At 52.5% G+C, this 21,013-nt stretch overlaps 1 protein-coding gene across 6 annotated transcripts in view; it reads left to right on the top strand.

Moving 5' to 3' along the window:
- The window catches only part of cadm2b (cell adhesion molecule 2b), a 1,840,301-nt gene that overhangs the window by 1,505,705 nt on the left and 313,583 nt on the right, over nucleotides 1–21,013 (top strand). For all 6 annotated transcript variants that reach the window (XM_038801311.1, XM_038801316.1, XM_038801313.1 and 3 more), the window contains one exon: nucleotides 8,632–8,769. In XM_038801311.1, the coding sequence (XP_038657239.1) occupies nucleotides 8,632–8,769 (138 nt within the window). The remainder of the gene's footprint in view (nucleotides 1–8,631; nucleotides 8,770–21,013) is intronic.

Raw genomic sequence — 21,013 nt, 5'->3', positions numbered from 1 at the left:
GGTCAGTACTGAGGGAGTGCTGCACTGTCGGAGGGTCAGTATTGAGGGAGTGCCGCCCTGTCAGAGGGTCAGCACTGAGGGAGTGCTGCACTGTCAGAGGGTCAGTACTGATGGAGTGCCGCACTGCCAGAAGGTCAGTACTGAGGGAGTGCCGCACTGTCAGAGGGTCAGTACTGAGGGAGTGCCGCACTGTCAGAGGGTCAGTACTGAGGGTGTGCCGCACTGTCAGAGGGTCAGTACTGAGGGAGTGCCGCACTGTCAGAAGGTCAGTACTGAAGGTGTGCCGCACTGTCAGAGGGTCGGTACTGAGGGAGTGCTGCACTGTCAGAGGGTCACTAGTGAGGGAGTGCTGCACTGTCAGAGGGTCAGTACTGAGGGAGTACTGCACTGTCAGAGGGTCAGTACTGAGGGAGTGCCGCGCTGTCAGAGGGTCAGTACTGAGGGAGCGCCGCACTGTCAGAGGGTCAGTACTGAGGGAGTGCCGCACTGTTAGAGGGTCAGTACTGAGGGAGTGCTGCACTGTCAGAGTGTCAGTGCTGAGGGAGCGCCGCACTGTCAGAGGGTCAGTACTGAGGGAGTGCCACACTGTCAGAGGGTCAGTACTGAGGGAGTGCTGCACTGTCAGAGGGTCAGTACTGAGGGAGTGCTGCCCTGTCAGAGGGTCAGTACTGAGGGAGTGCCGCACTGTCAGATGGTCAGTACTGAGGGAGTGCTGCACTGTCAGAGGGTCAGTACTGAGGGAGTGCTGCACTGTCAGAGGGTCAGTACTGAGCGCGTGCTGCACTGTCAGAGGGTCAGTACTGAGGGAGTGCTGCACTGTCAGAGGGTCAGTACTGAGGGAGTGCTGCACTGTCAGAGGGTCAGTACTGAGGGAGCGCTGCACTGTCAGAGGGTCAGTACTGAGGGAGTGCCGCACTGTCAGAGGGTCAGTACTGAGGGAGTGCTGCACTGTCAGAGGGTCAGTACTGAGGGAGTGCCGCACTGTCAGAGGGTCAGTACTGAGGGAGTGCCGCACTGTCAGAGGGTCAGTACTGAGGGAGTGCCGCACTGTCAGAGGGTCAGTACTGAGGGAGTGCTAACTGTCAGAGGGTCAGTACTGAGGGAGTGCTGCACTGTCAGAGGGTCAGTACTGAGGGAATGCTGCACTGTCAGAGGGTCAGTACTGAGGGAATGCTGCACTTTGGGAGGGTCAGTACTGAGGGGGTGCTGCACTGTCAGAGGGTCAGTACTGAGGGGGTGCTGCACTGTCAGAGGGTCAGTGCTGAGGGAGTGCTGCACTGTCAGAGGGTCAGTACTGAGGGAGTGCTGCACTGTCAGAGGGTCAGTACTGAGGGAGTGCTGCACTGTCAGAGGGTCAGTACTGAGGGAGTGCCGCACTGTCAGAGGGTCAGTACTGGGGGAGTGCCGCACTGTCAGAGGGTCAGTACTGAGGGAGTGCCGCACTGTCAGAGGGTCAGTACTGAGGGAGTGCCGCACTGTCAGAGGGTCAGTACTGAGGGAGTGCCGCACTGTCAGAGGGTCAGTACTGAGGGAGCGCTGCACTGTCAGAGGGTCAGTACTGAGGGAGCGCTGCACTGTCAGAGGGTCAGTACTGAGGGAGTGCTGCACTGTCAAATGGTCAGTACTGAGGGAGTGCTGCACTGTCAAATGGTCAGTACTGAGGGAGTGCCGCACTGTCAGAGGGTCAGTACTGAGGGAGTGCTGCACTGTCAGAGGGTCAGTACTGAGGGAGAGCTGCACTGTCAAATGGTCAGTACTGAGGGAGTGCTGCACTGTCAGAGGGTCAGTACTGAGGGAGAGCTGCACTGTCAGAGGGTCAGTACTGAGGGAGTGCTGCACTGTCAGAGGGTCAGTACTGAGGGAGTGCTGCACTGTCAAATGGCCAGTACTGAGGGAGTGCTGCACTGTCAGAGGGTCAGTACTGAGGGAGAGCTGCACTGTCAGAGGGTCAGTACTGAGGGAGTGCTGCACTGTCAGAGGGTCAGTACTGAGGGAGTTCCGCATTGTCTATGAAGCACTGTACAGCAGAGGAAGACTCAGAAAACCAATTGCAGCTAGAGAAACAGCTGCTCCCCTGACGCAATGGTCCCATTATGTGGAGATGCCGGCGTTGGCCTGGTGTGAGCTGAGTAAAAGGTCCCACAACACCAGGTTAAGGTCCAAGAGGATAATTTGAAATTACTTCACCTGATGGAGGAGCAGCGCTCCAAAAGCTAATGATTTCAAACAATCTGTTGGACATTAACCTGGTGTTGTGAGACTTCTTATTGTAATGGATCCCTGGTGAACTGTAAAAATAAACAATCTCATTCTACAATTTGATATTCTGGCGAGCTGTCAATCACGATGCTTTCAGCAGGCATTGGAGTGTGAATTACAATGTAAACAATCCAGTTCAAAGCATTCAGTCTCCTCGTCTTACACACTGACTTCAAAACACTTCAAAAGGCAATGAAATTGACTGTGTGAGAATCATTTTAAAGGCATAACTTTCACATTCACAGACTTTTAAACTTGGCTGGACAGTTGTCCAGGCTGGAGCCTGTGATAAATTACAGCTGTAACACTTACCTGGAAGCTCCAGGTATCCATTCCTGGCAGGTGAACAGCTGTGACCTGTGTTTTAACCCCTCTGACCCATCAGCTGCAAACCATTCATTCTTTTCTAGTAATGGGCTGTGATTGACAGCTGACACAAACACAGCCTTGATCCATTCATTGCCCTTCATGGATGAGTGACTCTTAAGTTCTGAAATCCCAATATTTACAAACATCAACCACATCAAAGAGCGGTAAGTGCTTTGCAATCACACGCTTTGTCGGGGGGGGGGGTGCTCTCCCTATTAAAGGGTCCCTGGGCTGGGTCTACCTATTAAGCGGGTTCCTGGGGTCCAGGGGTCTTCCTTTTAAGGGAGTCTCTGATGAGGGAGGTGTGGAGGGGGGGCTGGTAGTGGAGGGATGCAGGTAGTGCATTGTCAGGGGTGGGGGGAGGCCTTCTGTTGTACCTTGGGGCAACACCCTTAAGTGGTTAACCCCTTAATCCATCGTGAGTTCCCCCAGGTCAGGGCCACGCTGGTAAATACCAGGGGCGGGATTCTCCGACCCCCCGCTGGCGCCAAGCCCCTTCCGTGCCGGTTGGTGCGTTGCCAAGCCCCTTCCGTGCCGTTCGGCGCGGCGCAAACCACCCCGGTGCCGGCCTAGCCCCTGAATGTTTGGAGGATTCCGCACCTTCGGGGCTGCCTGACGCCGGAGGGATTCACGCCACTCCTTCGCGCTGGAGTTGCCCGCCCCACCGGTTTCCGATGAATCCTGCCCCAGAAGTGATCTGTTCCCACCTGATTCCCAGCGCAGGGGACTGGAGAATCATGAGGGGCCGGAGAATAGGTTGCTGGGCCCATAATGGTCATTGCATTAATTTACATCCTCCCGCTGGCATGCAGTTGTGAACCTCGATCGTGGCGTCAGCGTGGGAGTCGGAGCATCGCGTCGGGCATCAATCCCCATTCCCGATTCTCCCTCCCTTTGGGAAACTCACTTCAGGTGTCGAGGGACAGAGAATCCAGCCCACATTGGTGAAGGTGGTCATTGCCTGCCACCAGTGTGATGTGATTTCATTTAATTCTTGTCAGTCCAAGCCTGGTATTTGCCAGGTCTTGCTGCATTCGGACATGGACTACTTCAGTGTCGAAGGAGTTGCGAAGGGTGCTGAACATTGTGCAGTCATCAGTGAAAGCTCTGATCTTCTAGATTTCCTTTCTTTATAACAGTGATGCCACTTCAATAGATACTCCAGGTGCTGAAGTGCCTTTACCCTATCGCTGTAATCTCCTCCCTCTACCTAACCATCTGAGATCTCAATGACTTCATTTTGACCTCCTGAGCATCTCTGATAGAATCGCTCCAGCATTGGTGACCATGATTTCCGTCACCTGAGCGCCAAGCTATAGAATTCCCTCCCTCACCTTCTCTGCTTCTCCTCCTCACGTTCCTTCTTTCAGACACACAACAGTAATGTGGGGATTGTTTAAGGAGCACTTGCTGCGAGTGCTGGATAGTTTTGTCCCACTGAGACGAGGAAGGAATGGTAAGGTGAAGGAGCCTTGGATGACAAGAGAAGTGGAGCTTCTAGTCAAGAGGAAGAAGGAAGCTTACGTAAGGTTGAGGAAGCAAGGATCTGACTCGGCTCTAGAGGGTTACAAGGTAGCCAGGAAGGAACTCAAAAATGGACTGAGGAGAGCTAGAAGGGAGCATGAAAAAGCCCTGGCGGGAAGGATTACGGAAAACCCCAGGGGGTTCTACACTTATGTGAGAAATAAGAGGATGATTAGAGTGAGAGTTGGGGCAATCAGGGATAGTGGAGGGAACTTGTGCCTAGAGTCTGAAGACGTAGGGGAGGCCTTAAATGTATATTTTGCTTCAGTATTCACGAGAGAGAGGGATCTTGTTGCCCATGAGAACAGTGTGAACCAGGTTAATAGACTCAAACAGGTTGATATTAAGAAGGAGGATGTGTTGGAAATTTTGAAAAGCATCAGGATAGATAAGTCCCCTGGGCCTGATGGAATATACTCAAGGTTACTACGGGAAGCGAGGGAGGAGATTGCGCCGTTGCTGATACTCTCCACTAGAGTAGTACTAGATGATTGGACGGAGGCGAATGCTGTTCCCCTGTTCAAGAAAGGGAATAGGGAAATCCCTGGGAATTACAGACCCATCAGTCTTACGTCTCTGGTGAGCAAAATACTGGTAAGGATTCTGAGAGATAGGGGGCGCGATTCTCCGCCCACCACGCCGGGTGGGAGAATAGCGGGAGGACCTCCCGACATTTTTCATGCTATTCTCCGCTATTCTCCCCCCCCCCTCCCCCCACGCCCAACCCACGGCACGAATCCGGCTAGCGGAAATTCTCCAAGGCCGATGGGGCGAGCGGCTGGGCCTTCACGCCCGTTTCAACACGGCAGCAAACACACCTGCTCGCTGCCATCATGAAACGGGCGTCAGATGCCCGTTTGGGGCATCTGGGGGCCCGATTGGCATGGCAGTACCACGGCCGTGCCAAGGGGGGCATATGCCCGCGATCGGTGGGCACCGATCGCGGGCCGTGCGTCCGTAACGGACGCACTCTTTTCCCTCCGCCGCCCCGCAAGATCAAGCCGCCACGTCTTGCGGGTCAGCTGAGGGAAAAGACGGCAACTGCGCATGCGCGGGTTGGCGTTGTCCAACCTGCGCATTGGCCGCGTCAGCTGGTGTGATGCTTGACGTGCGGCCTTGACAACCGTCGTCAAGGCTGCGCCACCGTGACTCACGGGGCCGCGCTCCTAGCCCCGCCCGGGGGAGAATCGGCCCCGGAAGTGGGCGTGAAGGCTGCCGTGGGTCACGGCCTATCCCACAGCAGCCTTTACGATTCTCCGCATTTGCGGAGAATCTCGCCCAGGATTTATGATTATTTAGAAAAATATAGTTTGATTAAAGATAGTCAGCATGGCTTTGTGAGGGGCAGGTCATGCCTCACAAGCCTCATTGAATTCTTTGAGGGTGTGACAAGACACATTGATGAAGGTCGGGCAGTGGACGTAGTGTATATGGATTTGAGTAAGGGATTTGATAAGGTTCCCCATGGTAGGCTCATTCAGAAAGTTAGGGGGCATGGGATACAGGGAAATTTGGCTGCCTGGATACAGAATTGGCTGGCCGAAAGAAGACAGTGAGTGGTAGTGGATGGAAAGTATTCTGCCTGGAGGTTGGTGACCAGTGGTGTCCTGCAAGGATCTGTTCTGGGACCTCTGCTCTTTGTGGATTTTATAAATGACTTGAATGCGGAAGTGGAAGGGTGGGTTAGTAAGTTTGCCGATGACACGAAGGTTGGGGGAGTTGTAGATAGTGTTGAGGGTTGTTGCAGGTTACAACAGGACATTGACAGGATGCAGAGCTGGGCTGAGAAGTGGCAGATGGAGTTCAACCTTGATAAATGTGAAGTGATTCATTTTGGAAGGTCGAATATGAATGTTGAATTCAGGGTTAAAGGCAGGATTCTTGGAAGTGTGTAGAACAGAGGGATATTGGGATCCACGTACATAGATCCCTCAAAGTTGCCACCCAGGTTAATAGGATTGTTAAGAAGGCGTATGGTGTGTTGGCTTTCATTAACAGGGGATTGAGTTTAAGAGCCGCAAGGTTTTGCTGCAACTTTATAAAACTCTAGTTAGACCACACTTGGAATATTGTGTCCAGTTCTGGTCGCCTCATTATAGGAAGGATGTGGATGCTTTGGAGAGGGTGCAGAGGAGAATTACCAGGATGCTGCCTGGACTGGAGGGCATGTCTTATGAAGAAAGGTTGAGGGAGCTAGGGCTTTTCTCACTGGAGCGAAGGAGGAAGAGAGGTGACTTGATAGAGGTGTACAAGGTGATGAGAGGCATGGATAGAGTGGATAGCCAGAGACTTTATCCCAGGGTAGAAATGGCTGTCACTAGAGGAATAATTTTAAGGTGATTGGAGGAATTGTAGGGGAGATGTCAGAGGTAGGTTCTTTACGCAGAGAGTGGTGGGTGTGTGGAATGCACTGCCAGCAGAGGTGGTGGAGTCAGAGTCATTAGGGACATTTAAGCGACTCTTAGACAGGCACATGGACAGCAGTAAATTAAAGGGGTGTAGGTTAGGCTGATCTTAGATTAGGATAAATGGTCGGCACAACATTGTGGGCTGAAGGGCCTGTACTGTGCTGTACTGTTCTATGTTCTGTATATTTTGTTTTGCTGTGAAGTAACCTGTGATGTTTTATTACCTTAACAATGGTGTAGAAATGGACAATAATGTTATTAGGATATAAATTCAACTTTCTTTTCTCTGTTCCTCTATAATGAATTATTTTGTGTGATGTTAGTGTTGGGATTTCCTGCCCCTCCCAGTTACAGTGAACACATCCGACCTGGGCCTCCCTCCCTGAGTGGAAATTGAAAGCTGGATTTAAAATTGCCCCATTTTGCAATGCCACGTTATTCCCGGCTATTCTCACAATCCTGCCTAAATACAGAGACAATTCAAGGTAAAGAATCGACTGAAAGGGATCTCTGAACATGGGCCAGAATATTCCTGCTTGAATGATGAAAAGTTTAACTTCAATTCACCATCAGCGTGGTCCATCAGTGTGACTAGGGGTCTGCAGTCAGCAAAACCTTTCCATTTTTAATGTGACACATTTATGCCCTAAAAATACACCAAAAGGAACCGAAAACACAGCACAACTATTTCAAAAATGCTGCAATAATTCCAATTAAAAGACCAGAAGGATTCTTTTGTTTTCTGTTGCCTCCTGAAAATTTGGTAATGATGAACAAACGGGATCGGGGAGATTTTTAAAAACATTTATTAATTCGTAGGTTGTGGGTTTCGCTGCGAGATCAACACTTATTGCCCATCCCTAACTGCCCTTGAGCAGGTGATGGTGAGCTGCCTATTTCCACGTCGGGGTGGTGAGTGACTTGGAGGGGAACCTCCAGGTGGTGGGGTTCCCAGGTATCTGCTGCTCTTGCCTTAGAGGTCATGCATTTGGAAGGTGCTTGTGTTCAGGTGTCAGGGTGGCATGGCGGGCTGCACAGTGGTTGGCACTGCTACGTCACAGTGCCAGGGACCTGATTCAATTCCAGCCTTGGGCCATGTCTGTACGGAGTCTGCACGTTCTCCCCGTGTCTACGTGGGTTTCCTCCGGGTGCTCCGGTTTCCTCCCACAGTCCACAGATGTGCAGGTTAGGTGGATTGGCCATGATAAATTTCCCTGAGTGTCCATGGATATCCAGGTTAGGTTGCAGGGTTATGGGATTGGGCGGGGTGGACATGGGTAGAGTGCTGATTCGAAGGTTTGGTGCGGACTCGATGGGCCAAATGGCCTCCTTTTCCATTGTAGGCCTTCTATGATTCCAGGAGCGTGGTCCCATTTTTGCAACACTGTGGGTTCTGATTGCAGAACGAAGAACAGAAACTGGCACAGCAGTGAAGGATTGTGCAGCGTTGCATAATTTTCCATCAGAGGTTCTGTTGTAGAATTCTGACTAAAGCTGGCAACAGCCTGTCCTGGGTTCTTCAGCATTTTGAACCTCAGTAAGTGGAACATCCTGTGCTCAAGCGTTGCTGTTTCATTTTTCTCTTCCTTTTGTCTGCTCTTGCAAAGTTAATTCAAGGTGACAGCAGCTTTGAGACAAAGCAAGTGTCCAACCATTCGCACTCATGCACAAGATTTAAAAATTAAACCAGCCAACAATACAGCTTTAAAACTTCCAGCTGAACATTTGCACATATAAACACAGGACCTGAGGCAGCAATTATAGTCAACAGTCTTCCAATTAATTGGCTGCAGATCGTACCAATTTAATCAAATCTGCTGAATTAACCGCACCAATCTTCCAGCTCAGAAGGAGGCCATTCGGCCCATTGTGATTGTAGCAGCTCTTTGAAAGAGGTATCCGATTGGTCCCACTCCCCTGGCTCATTTCTCATCGCCCTCCAGACCTTTGTCCTTGAATCTGTTATTGTTATTGAATCTGCTTTCAGCCAGTGAATTTTATTCTGTTAGTAATTTGCAGGGATGGTAATAACTGTACAAGAGTGTAACTGGACTGTACAATTCTCTTCTAGGTGTCCCCCAGACCCCTGTAATAAGTGGCTTCAAAGGCCCGGTCAATGAGGGAGTCTTGGTGGAGCTCACCTGCACCACGATCGGCAGTAAGCCAGCTGCTAACATCCGATGGTTCAAGGGCGATAAGGAGATTCGAGGTGAGCTTCGATAAGTACAGCGGTGAAATATTGTACTGTGTTGTATAGTTTCCTAGATTCCCATTTGCAAGGGGAATTCATGTTGAACTCTGTCAACGTGGCTCTTGAGTTGCCAATAGGTGACCTGGATGAACCAGGAGTTATTCTCGCTCGCTGTGTGGGCCAGAGCTGGACCTCAAACCCCTCCCCAATCCTGCACTTACAGGCAAAACTCCGTGCTCTCCAAATGAAAACCATTGGCGTATGAGCCAGTGAGAGTAAAATTGGTCTCAGTAGCAGTACTGAATTGGTGGGAGCAAATTGATCCATACATATTACATCACAACCTATTCCCTATTCATAATAAACACAGAAAATTCTGGAAAATCTTAGCAAGTCTGGCGGCATCTGTGAGAGAGAACGTTTGCAGTCCATGAGACTCCTCTCCAGAGCTACGGGCTGATTTCTCCGCTGTGATTCGCCCCCGCTATCCCTGACAGCGAGCATGGAGAATTTGACGCTCAGCAAAATGTCCATTCACTGCAGCAGGAACGGAGGGCGGGATTCTCCGACTCCCCGCCAGATCGGAGAATCACCGGGGGGAGGCGTGAATCCCACCCTCGCCGGCTGCCGAATTCTCCGGTGCCGGGGAATTGGCAGGGGCGGGAGTCGCGCCGGTCGGCGGCCGCTAGCAGCGGCCCCCCCCCCGGCGATTCTCCGGCCCGCGATGGGCCGAGTGGCCGCCCGTTTTAGGGCGGTAAAAATTGGTAAAGGTTAATGCAGACATGCCGAATTTCCTTAGTTTCCTGAGGAAGTATAGGCGCTGTTGTGCTTTCCTGGTGATGGTGTCAGCGTGGGTGGACCAGGACAGATTTGTGGTAATGTGCATCCAGAGGAATTTGAAACTACTAACCATCTCCACCTCGGCCCTGTTGATGCTGACAGGGGTGTGTCCAGTACTTTGCTTCCTGAAGTCAATGACCTGAGGCGGGATTCTCCGACACCCCGCCGGGTTGGAGAATCGCCCGGGGCCGGCGTCAATCCCGCCCCCGTGGTGTCCCGAATTCTCCGCCACTCGGGATTCGGCGGGGGCGGGAATCGAGCCGCGCCGGTCGGTGGGCCCCCCGCGGTAATTCTCTGGCTCACGATGGGCCGAAGTCCCGCCGCTGTCATGCTTCTCCCACCGGCGTGGATTAAACCACATACCTTACCGGCGGGGCAGGCAGCGCGGGCGGGCGCCGGGGTCCTGGGGGGGTCGCAGGGCGATCTGACCCCGGGGGGGTGCCCCCACGGTGGCCTAGCCCACGATCGGGGCCCACCGATCAGCGGGCGGGCCTGTGCCGTGGGGGCACTCTTTTTCTTCCGCCTTCGCCATGGTCTTCACCAAGGCGGAGGTGGAGGAGACCCCCTCACCTGCGCATGCGGTGGTATAACGTCAGCAGCCGCTGACGCTCCGGCTCATGCGCGGACTTACACCCCTTTCGGCCCCGGCTGGCGTGGCGCCAAAGGCCGTTCGCGCCAGCCGGCGGAGCGGAAACCACTCCGGCGCGGGCCTAGCCCCTCAATGTGAGGGCTTGGCCCCTAAAAGGTGCGGAGATTTCTGCATCTTTGGGGCGGCCCGACGCCGGAGTGGTTCACGGCACTCCGACACGCCGGGACCCCCCGCCCCGCGGGTAGGGGAGAATCCAGCCCAGTTCTTTAGTTTTGCTGGCATTGAGAGAGAGATTGTTGTCGCTACAGCACTCCACTAGGTTCTCTATCTCCCTCCTGTATTCGGACTCGTTGTTGTTGTCAGCAAACTTGTAGATGGAGTTGGAACCAAATTTTGTTACACAGTCGTGTGTGTTTGGTGTGGAGACTAAAGAGAGCGGCTGATTCATAATCACCCATTCTCCATAGCCGTCTAAGCCCAATTTCATTCTCGTTACACCGACTGCGGAGTACCAATGCATTGTGGACCCAATATAAGGCAGACTGGATTCTCACCCGTTTGCTCCATGTAGTCAGTGGTTGTGTATTTCAGTGTTTATATTTTTCTCAGTACCGGTGTCCAGGTGTCACGGTAACCGGAGCACCCGGTGGGCTGGTGTCACGGTAACCGGAGCACCCGGTGGGCCGGTGTCACGGTAACCGGAGCACCCGGTGGGTTGGTGTCACGGTAACCGGAGCACCCGGTGGGCCGGTGTCACGGTAACCGGAGCACCCGGTGGGCTGGTGTCACGGTAACCGGGGCACCCTGTGGGCTGGTGTCACGGTAACCGGGGCACCCGGTGGGCTGGTGTCACGGTAACCGGAGCACCCGGTGGGCTGGTGTCATGGCAACCGGAGCACATGGTGGGCCGGTGTCACGGTAACCGGAGCACCCGGTGGGCCGGTGTCACGGTAACCGGAGCACCCGGTGGGCTGGTGTCACGGTAACCGGAGCACCCGGTGGGCTGGTGTCACGGTAACCGGAGCACCCGGCACCCGGTGGGCTGGTGTCACGGTAACCGGAGCACTCGGTGGGCTGGTGTCACGGTAACCGGAGCACCCGGTGGGCCGGTGTCACGGTAACCGGAGCACATGGTGGGCCGGTGTCACGGTAACCGGAGCACCCTGTGGGCCGGTGTCACGGTAACCGGGGCACCCTGTGGTCACGGTAACCGATGTACTGCAAATTGTGTTTGTTGAATTCTGTTTCCATTTAATAAAATAAATTGTCAACGTAACGAGAAGCAGGAAGTTTAATTCAGTGTTTTAAGAGGAAAACAATTCTCTGGGTTATGAAAGATATTATTTCCTTGTTTTCCCGAGGGGAATGATAATATTAAAATGGATATGTAGCAATAATGTGAAAGTCACACTGTGAGCAAAGGAATGGAGTGAGAGGTATCAGCTGAAGATATCTATTTTCTTTCATTCCCAGTTACTGGAGCTTCGATCCACACAGTTCCATCAAGTCTAATATTTATTATTGATATAGAGCCAGGAATTTGTTGGTCTCAGACACGATAAGATTGCCTGTCCTCTGTATCTCACACCGCAGCTGGATCCCTGGTCCCTGTCGTTCGGTCACATTTGGCGCAGAGGGGTGGGAGTGGGTGGGGAGGGGGGGATGGGGAGGGGGGCGATGCTGGACCCTGCAATATCCCATCCGACAGGCTCATTCTCCGAGGACAGTCTCAACGGTCAGAGCTGTCTGCTTATTTGACCACAATGGGCATCACAGCCTGACGCTGTCTCCACACACACACACACACACAAACCAGAGACTCGAGGTTGTGGTCAGGACCAGCAGTTGTATCAGAGCTTGTCTCCTCAGTCAGGGTTCCTGCCCCTGATCACTGTCTAGCTGAGAAGTGCAACTCTCGCTATTCCATGGTGACCCACCTGAAATAACACTGATAAAAAAAGCCAATCTGTGAAACAGTGCAGGTCAGATCTCGGGGAGATTCTGCAAACTGATTGCTTAGGGCTCACAGCAGCAGCTGCAAGAGCCGCTTTCTGACATGTTAGATTTACCTGTCACTCAAACTGTGCCTTAAAAACAATAAATGATCCTTATTTACTCCCTGCAGAGTTTGTGATGCTGTGTTCTCTCTCTCACTTCCTGCTGAACAATTCTTCCACAGCAATCCTTACCTCCAGTCAAATGCCATATTTTATTTAGGGCGTGTCACCAGTCTCTACTGGCACACAAACACAGACCCAAATACAGACACGTGCACAGGCACACATAGACACACACACAGGTACAGACCCAAATACCGACACACACACAGACACACACACACACATACACAGATACACACAAACATAAACACAAACTCAAATACAGACACGTGCACAGGCACACAAACATACACAAACACAGACTCAAATACGGACATTCACAGGCACACAAACACAGACTCAGATACAGACACACACAGGCACACAACACACACAAATACAGACATGCACACAGACACACAAACGCACACAAATGCAGACTCAAATACAGACACACACAGGCACACAAACACAGACTCAAATACAGACACGCACACAGGCACACAAACACACAGAAATACAGATTCAAATACAGACACACACAGGCACACAAACACAGACTCAAATACAGACACGCACACAGACACACATAGACACACATACAAACACAGACTCAAATACAGACACACACACAGGTACAGACACACAAACACAGATTCTAATACAGACACACACAGGCACACAACACGCAAATACAGACACGCACACAGACACACAAACGCACACAAATGCAGACTCAAATACAGACACACACACAGGCACACAAGCACACACAAACACCAACTCAAATACAGACACACACACAGGCACACAAACACACACATACAGACACATACAGGCACACAAACACACACACAGACTCAAATACAGACACACAAAGGCACACAAACACAGATACACAAAAGGACTCAAATACATACACACACAAATACAGATACACAAATACAGACACACACACACAGTCTCAATTACAGATGCACAAAGGCAGACAAACACAGATAAACAGACAAACACACACAGGCACACAGACTCAATACACACACACACACAGTCACACACATACAGACACATAAGTACAGGCACAGACTCAAATACAGTCACATGCAGGCACACAAACAAGACGCACATGAACGCAGGTACACAAACAAACACAGACTCAAGTACATGCAGACACACACAAACACAGGCAGATAAACACAGACTTAAATACAGACACACAGGCACCCATAAACACATACAGGCACACAAACACTGACTTAAATACAGACACTTGCAAATACTCACACAACTACACTCAGAAATGCACACTCTTTCACATTTGTCATGTGAGAGTATCTTTAAGAAATGGGTGTTTATAAATGGGTGTATATAAATATCTGTAGTGAGAGTACCTTTAAGAAATGGGTGTTTACTACTGCAGTGATGTCAGAGAGTGGGTGGAGCTGGGCTGTCTGTCAGCTTTTTACTTTTGTTTTAGGTGGTTTGCTGCAGGGTGTGTTTTAGTTTCGTTTTCAGTGTTGGAGCTGAAGCCAGACCAAGCAGGTGTACTGCTGTTCTCTCTGCCATCAAAAGACTATCTCTTGATCATTTGGTGAATTCAGAATTATAATTTTTTTCAGTAGTGACCTTAACCTGATGTGCTTCTGATAAACGTTTTGTTTTTAATTCGTATTGATGTTAAAAAGGAAAGCTTAAAGGTGTTGTAGTCTTTGGGGTTGTATTTGAATTAATGGTTGCTAAGATGTTCACTGTATGTTTTAAAAGGTGAACTTGAGTTCATAGAATAAACATTGTTTTGCTTCTAAAAAATACATTTCTGCTGTACCACATCTGGAGAGTGGGCCGTGTGCTCCCCATACCACATTCTATTTTTTTTTTTTTTTAGAGAAATACAGCACAGAACAGGCCCTTCGGCCCACGATGTTGCGCCAAACTTTTGTCCTATGTTAATCATAGAATTTTGGACAATTTTTCATGGCCAATCCACCCAACCTGCACATCTTTGGACTGTGGGAGGAAACCGGAGTACCCGGAGGAAACCCACGCAGTCACGGGGAGGATGTGCAGACTCCACACAGACAGTGACCCAAGTCGAAATCGAACTTGGGACCCTGGAGCTGTGAAGCAATTGTGCTATCCACAATGCTACCGTGCTGCCCTTAAGAAGTTAACCTAAACGCCCTTATTCTACCCTAATCCAAGTACCTATCCAATAGCCGCTTGAAGGTCCATAAATATTCCGACTCAACTACTTCCACAGGCAGTGCATTCCATGCCCCCACTACTCTCTGGGTAAAGAACCTACCTCTGACATCCCCTCTATATCTTCCACCATTTATCTTAAATTTGTGTCCCCTTGTAATGGTGTGTTCCACCCGGGGAAAAAGTCTCTGACTGTCTACTCTATCTATTCCCCTGATCATCTTATAAACCTCTATCAAGTCGCCCCTCATCCTTCTCCGTTCTAATGAGAAAAGGCCTAGCACCCTCAACCTTTCCTCGTATGACCTACTCTCCAGGCAACATCCTGGTAAATCTCCTTTGCACCTTTTCCAAAGCTTCCACATCCTTCCTAAAATGAGGTGACCAGAACTGCACACAGTACTCCAAATGTGGCCTGACCAAGGTTTTGTACAGCTGCATCATCACCTCACGGCTCTTAAATTCAATCCCTCTGCTAATGAACGCTAGCACACCATAGGCCTTCTTCACAGCTCTATCCACTTGAGTGGCAACTTTCAAAGATCTATGAACATAGACCCCAAGATCTCTCTGCTCCTCCACATTGCCAAGAACCCTACCGTTAACCCTGTATTCCGCATTCATATTTGTCCTTCCAAAATGGACAACCTCACACTTGTCAGGGTTAAACTCCATCTGCCACTTCTCAGCCCAGCTCTGCATTCTATCTATGTCTCTTTGAAGCCGACAACAGCCCTCCTCACTATCCACAACTCCACCAATCTTCGTATCATCTGCAAATTTACTGACCCACCCTTCAACTCCCTCATCCAAGTCGTTAATGAAAATCACAAACAGCAGAGGACCCAGAACTGATCCCTGCGGTACGCCACTGATAACTGGGCTCCAGGCTGAATATTTGCCATCTATTAAAAGTTGTGGGTCAGGGGAACTCCATTATACACTTTGGGGTTCTCTAAACCCTGGCCCATAACACATTCTCATGCAGATACATACTGACACATGCACTCTCACACTCTCACACACTCTCACACACACGCTTATACTCAGTCACACACACAGACACAGAATCCGATGCACACAGTCACTAACACACTCATGCTTGCTCACACTTGTACGCTTACACACATTCAAACACTCCCACACACTGTCACGTATATCATAAACACTCTTACGTGCACTGATACACACACAGACACACACTGACACCCACCCACACACATACACACCCGCCCACACACATACACACCCACCCACACACATACACACCCGCCCACACACATACATACCCGCCCACACACACTGACACCCACCCACACACATACACACCCGCCCACACACATACACACCCACCCACACACATACACACCCGCCCACACACATACACACCCACCCACACACAGACACACACTGACACCCGCCCACACACATACACACCCACCCACACACATACAGACCCACCCACACACACTGACACCCGCCCACACACATACACACCCACCCACACACATACACACCCGCCCACACACATACACACCCACCCACACACAGACACACACTGACACCCACCCACACACATACACACCCGCCCACACACATACACACCCACCCACACACATACACACCCGCCCACACACATACACACCCACCCACACACATACACACCCGCCCACACACATACACACCCGCCCACACACACTGACACCCACCCACACACATACACACCCGCCCACACACATACACACCCACCCACACACATACACACCCGCCCACACACATACACACCCACCCACACACATACACACCCACCCACACACATACACACCCGCCCACACACATACACACCCGCCCACACACACTGACACCCACCCACACACATACACACCCGCCCACACACATACACACCCACCCACATGCATACACACCCGCCCACACACATACACACCCGCCCACACACATACACACCCGCCCACACACATACACACCCACCCACACACATACACACCCGCCCACACACATACACACCCACCCACACACATACACACCCACCCACACACATACACACCCGCCCACACACAGACACACCCGCCCACACACATACACACCCACCCACACACATACACACCCGCCCACACACATACACACCCGCCCATACACATACACACCCGCCCACACACACTGACACCCACCCACATACATACACACCCAACCACACACATACACACCCACCCACACACATACACACCCGCCCACACACATACACACCCACCCACACACACTGACACCCACCCACACACATACACACCCACCCACACACATACACACCCGCCCACACACACTGACACCCACCCACACACAGACACACATACACACCCACCCGCACACATACACACCCGCCCACACGCATACACACCCGCCCACACACATACACACCCGCCCACACACATACACACCCACCCACACACATACACACCCGCCCACACACATACACACCCACCCACACACATACACACCCACCCACACACATACACACCCACCCACACACATACACACCCGCCCACACACATACACACCCGCCCACACACATACACACCCACCCACACACATACACACCCGCCCACACACATACACACCCGCCCACACACATACACACCCGCCCACACACATACACACCCGTCCACACACATACACACCCACCCACACACACTGACACCCGCCCACACACATACACACCCACCCACACACATACACACCCACCCACACACAGACACACACTGACACCCGCCCACACACAGACACACACTGACACCCGCCCACACACACTGACACCCGCCCACACACATACACACCCGCCCACACACACTGACACACACCCACACACATACACACCCACCCACACACACTGACACCCACCCACACACATACACACCCGCCCACACACACTGACACCCACCCACACACATACACACCCGCCCACACACACTGACACCCACCCACACACATACACACCCGCCCACACACATACACACCCACCCACACACGGACACATCCACCCACACACACTGACACCCACCCACACACATACACACCCGCCCACACACATACACACCCACCCACACACACTGACACCCACCCACACACATACACACCCGCCCACACACATATACACCCACACACACTGACACCCACCCACACACATACACACCCTCCCACACACACTGACACCCACCCACACACATACACACCCGCCCACACACACTGACACCCACCCACACACATACACACCCGCCCACACACATACACACCCCCACACACACTGACAGCCACCCACACACATACACACCCACCCACACACATACACACATACACACCCACCCACACACATACACACCCGCCCACACACACTGACACCCACCCACACACATACACACCCGCCCACACACATACACACCCACCCACACACACTGACACCCGCCCACACACATACACACCCGCCCACACACATACACACCCACCCACACACAGACACACCCGCCCACACACAGACACACCCACCCACACACAGACACACACTGACACCCGCCCACACACATACACACCCGCCCACACACATACACACCCGCCCACACACATACACACCCACCCACACACATACACACCCGCCCACACACATACACACCCCCACACACACTGACAGCCACCCACACACATACACACCCACCCACACACATACACACATACACACCCACCCACACACATACACACCCGCCCACACACACTGACACCCACCCACACACATACACACCCGCCCACACACATACACACCCACCCACACACACTGACACCCGCCCACACACATACACACCCGCCCACACACATACACACCCACCCACACACAGACACACCCGCCCACACACAGACACACCCACCCACACACAGACACACACTGACACCCGCCCACACACATACACACCCACCCACACACACTGACACCCACCCACACACACTGACACCCACCCACATACACTGACACCCACCCACACACATACACACCCGCCCACACACATACACACCCACCCACACACATACACACCCACCCACACACACTGACACCCACCCACACACATACACACCCGTCCACACACATACACACCCACCCACACACAGACACACCCGCCCACACACAGACACACCCACCCACACACAGACACACACTGACACCCGCCCACACACATACACACCCACCCACACACACTGACACCCGCCCACACACATACACACCCGCCCACACACATACACACCCACCCACACACAGACACACCCGCCCACACACAGACACACCCGCCCACACACAGACACACCCACCCACACACAGACACACACTGACACCCGCCCACACACATACACACCCACCCACACACATACACACCCGCCCACACACATACACACCCACCCACACACATACACACCCACCCACACACACTGACACCCGCCCACACACATACACACCCGCCCACACACATGCACACCCGCACACACACACTGACACCCACCCACACACACTGACACCCGCCCACACACATACACACCCACCCACACACATACACACCCACCCACACACAGACACACACTGACACCCGCCCACACACAGACACACACTGACACCCGCCCACACACACTGACACCCGCCCACACACATACACACCCGCCCACACACACTGACACACACCCACACACATACACACCCACCCACACACACTGACACCCACCCACACACATACACACCCGCCCACACACACTGACACCCACCCACACACATACACACCCGCCCACACACACTGACACCCACCCACACACATACACACCCGCCCACACACATACACACCCACCCACACACAGACACATCCACCCACACACACTGACACCCACCCACACACATACACACCCGCCCACACACATACACACCCACCCACACACACTGACACCCACCCACACACATACACACCCGCCCACACACATACACACCCACCCACACACACTGACACCCACCCACACACATACACACCCTCCCACACACACTGACACCCACCCACACACATACACACCCGCCCACACACACTGACACCCACCCACACACATACACACCCGCCCACACACATACACACCCCCACACACACTGACAGCCACCCACACACATACACACCCACCCACACACATACACACATACACACCCACCCACACACATACACACCCGCCCACACACACTGACACCCACCCACACACATACACACCCGCCCACACACATACACACCCACCCACACACACTGACACCCACCCACACACAGACACACCCGCCCACACACAGACACACCCACCCACACACAGACACACACTGACACCCGCCCACACACATACACACCCACCCACACACACTGACACCCACCCACACACACTGACACCCACCCACATACACTGACACCCACCCACACACATACACACCCGCCCACACACATACACACCCACCCACACACATACACACCCACCCACACACACTGACACCCACCCACACACATACACACCCGCCCACACACATATACACCCACCCACACACAGACACACCCGCCCACACACAGACACACCCACCCACACACAGACACACACTGACACCCGCCCACACACATACACACCCACCCACACACACTGACACCCGCCCACACACATACACACCCGCCCACACACATACACACCCACCCACACACAGACACACCCGCCCACACACAGACACACCCGCCCACACACAGACACACCCACCCACACACAGACACACACTGACACCCGCCCACACACATACACACCCACCCACACACATACACACCCGCCCACACACATACACACCCACCCACACACTGACACCCACCCACATACATACACACCCACCCACACACATACACACCCACCCACACACACTGACACCCGCCCACACACATACACACCCGCCCACACACATGCACACCCGCACACACACACTGACACCCACCCACACACATACACACCCGCCCACACACACTGACACCCACCCACACACATACACACCCGCCCACACACATGCACACCCGCACACACACACTGACACCCACCCACACACATACACACCCGCCCACACACACTGACACCCACCCACACACATACACACCCGCCCACACACATTCGCACCATTGCACACATGTAATCACACACAAATTCGAAAACACACTGACAAACACAGACACACACAAACACGCACACACACAAACTCACACACAGTCACACACTTGCTCACATACACATATAGAAAATAAGAAGGTATAATTTATATTGAACCTTTAACATAGTAGAATGTCTCAGGCATTTCATAGGAATAATAATAAATTAGAATTTGAGCTAAGGTGTCGACAGCTGAAGGTGTGGCCCTGAATGGTAGGTTTTCAGCAGCTTCGTAATGGTGGAGCCAGATGTTGAAGGGTGAAGTGGTTTAGGGAGGGAACTCCACAGT

Source organism: Scyliorhinus canicula, chromosome 7 (assembly GCF_902713615.1).
Source record: "Scyliorhinus canicula chromosome 7, sScyCan1.1, whole genome shotgun sequence".
NCBI lineage: Eukaryota > Metazoa > Chordata > Chondrichthyes > Carcharhiniformes > Scyliorhinidae > Scyliorhinus > Scyliorhinus canicula.
The sequence above is the reverse complement of the archived record's forward strand: the minus strand, read 5'-3'. Positions and strand labels throughout refer to the sequence as shown.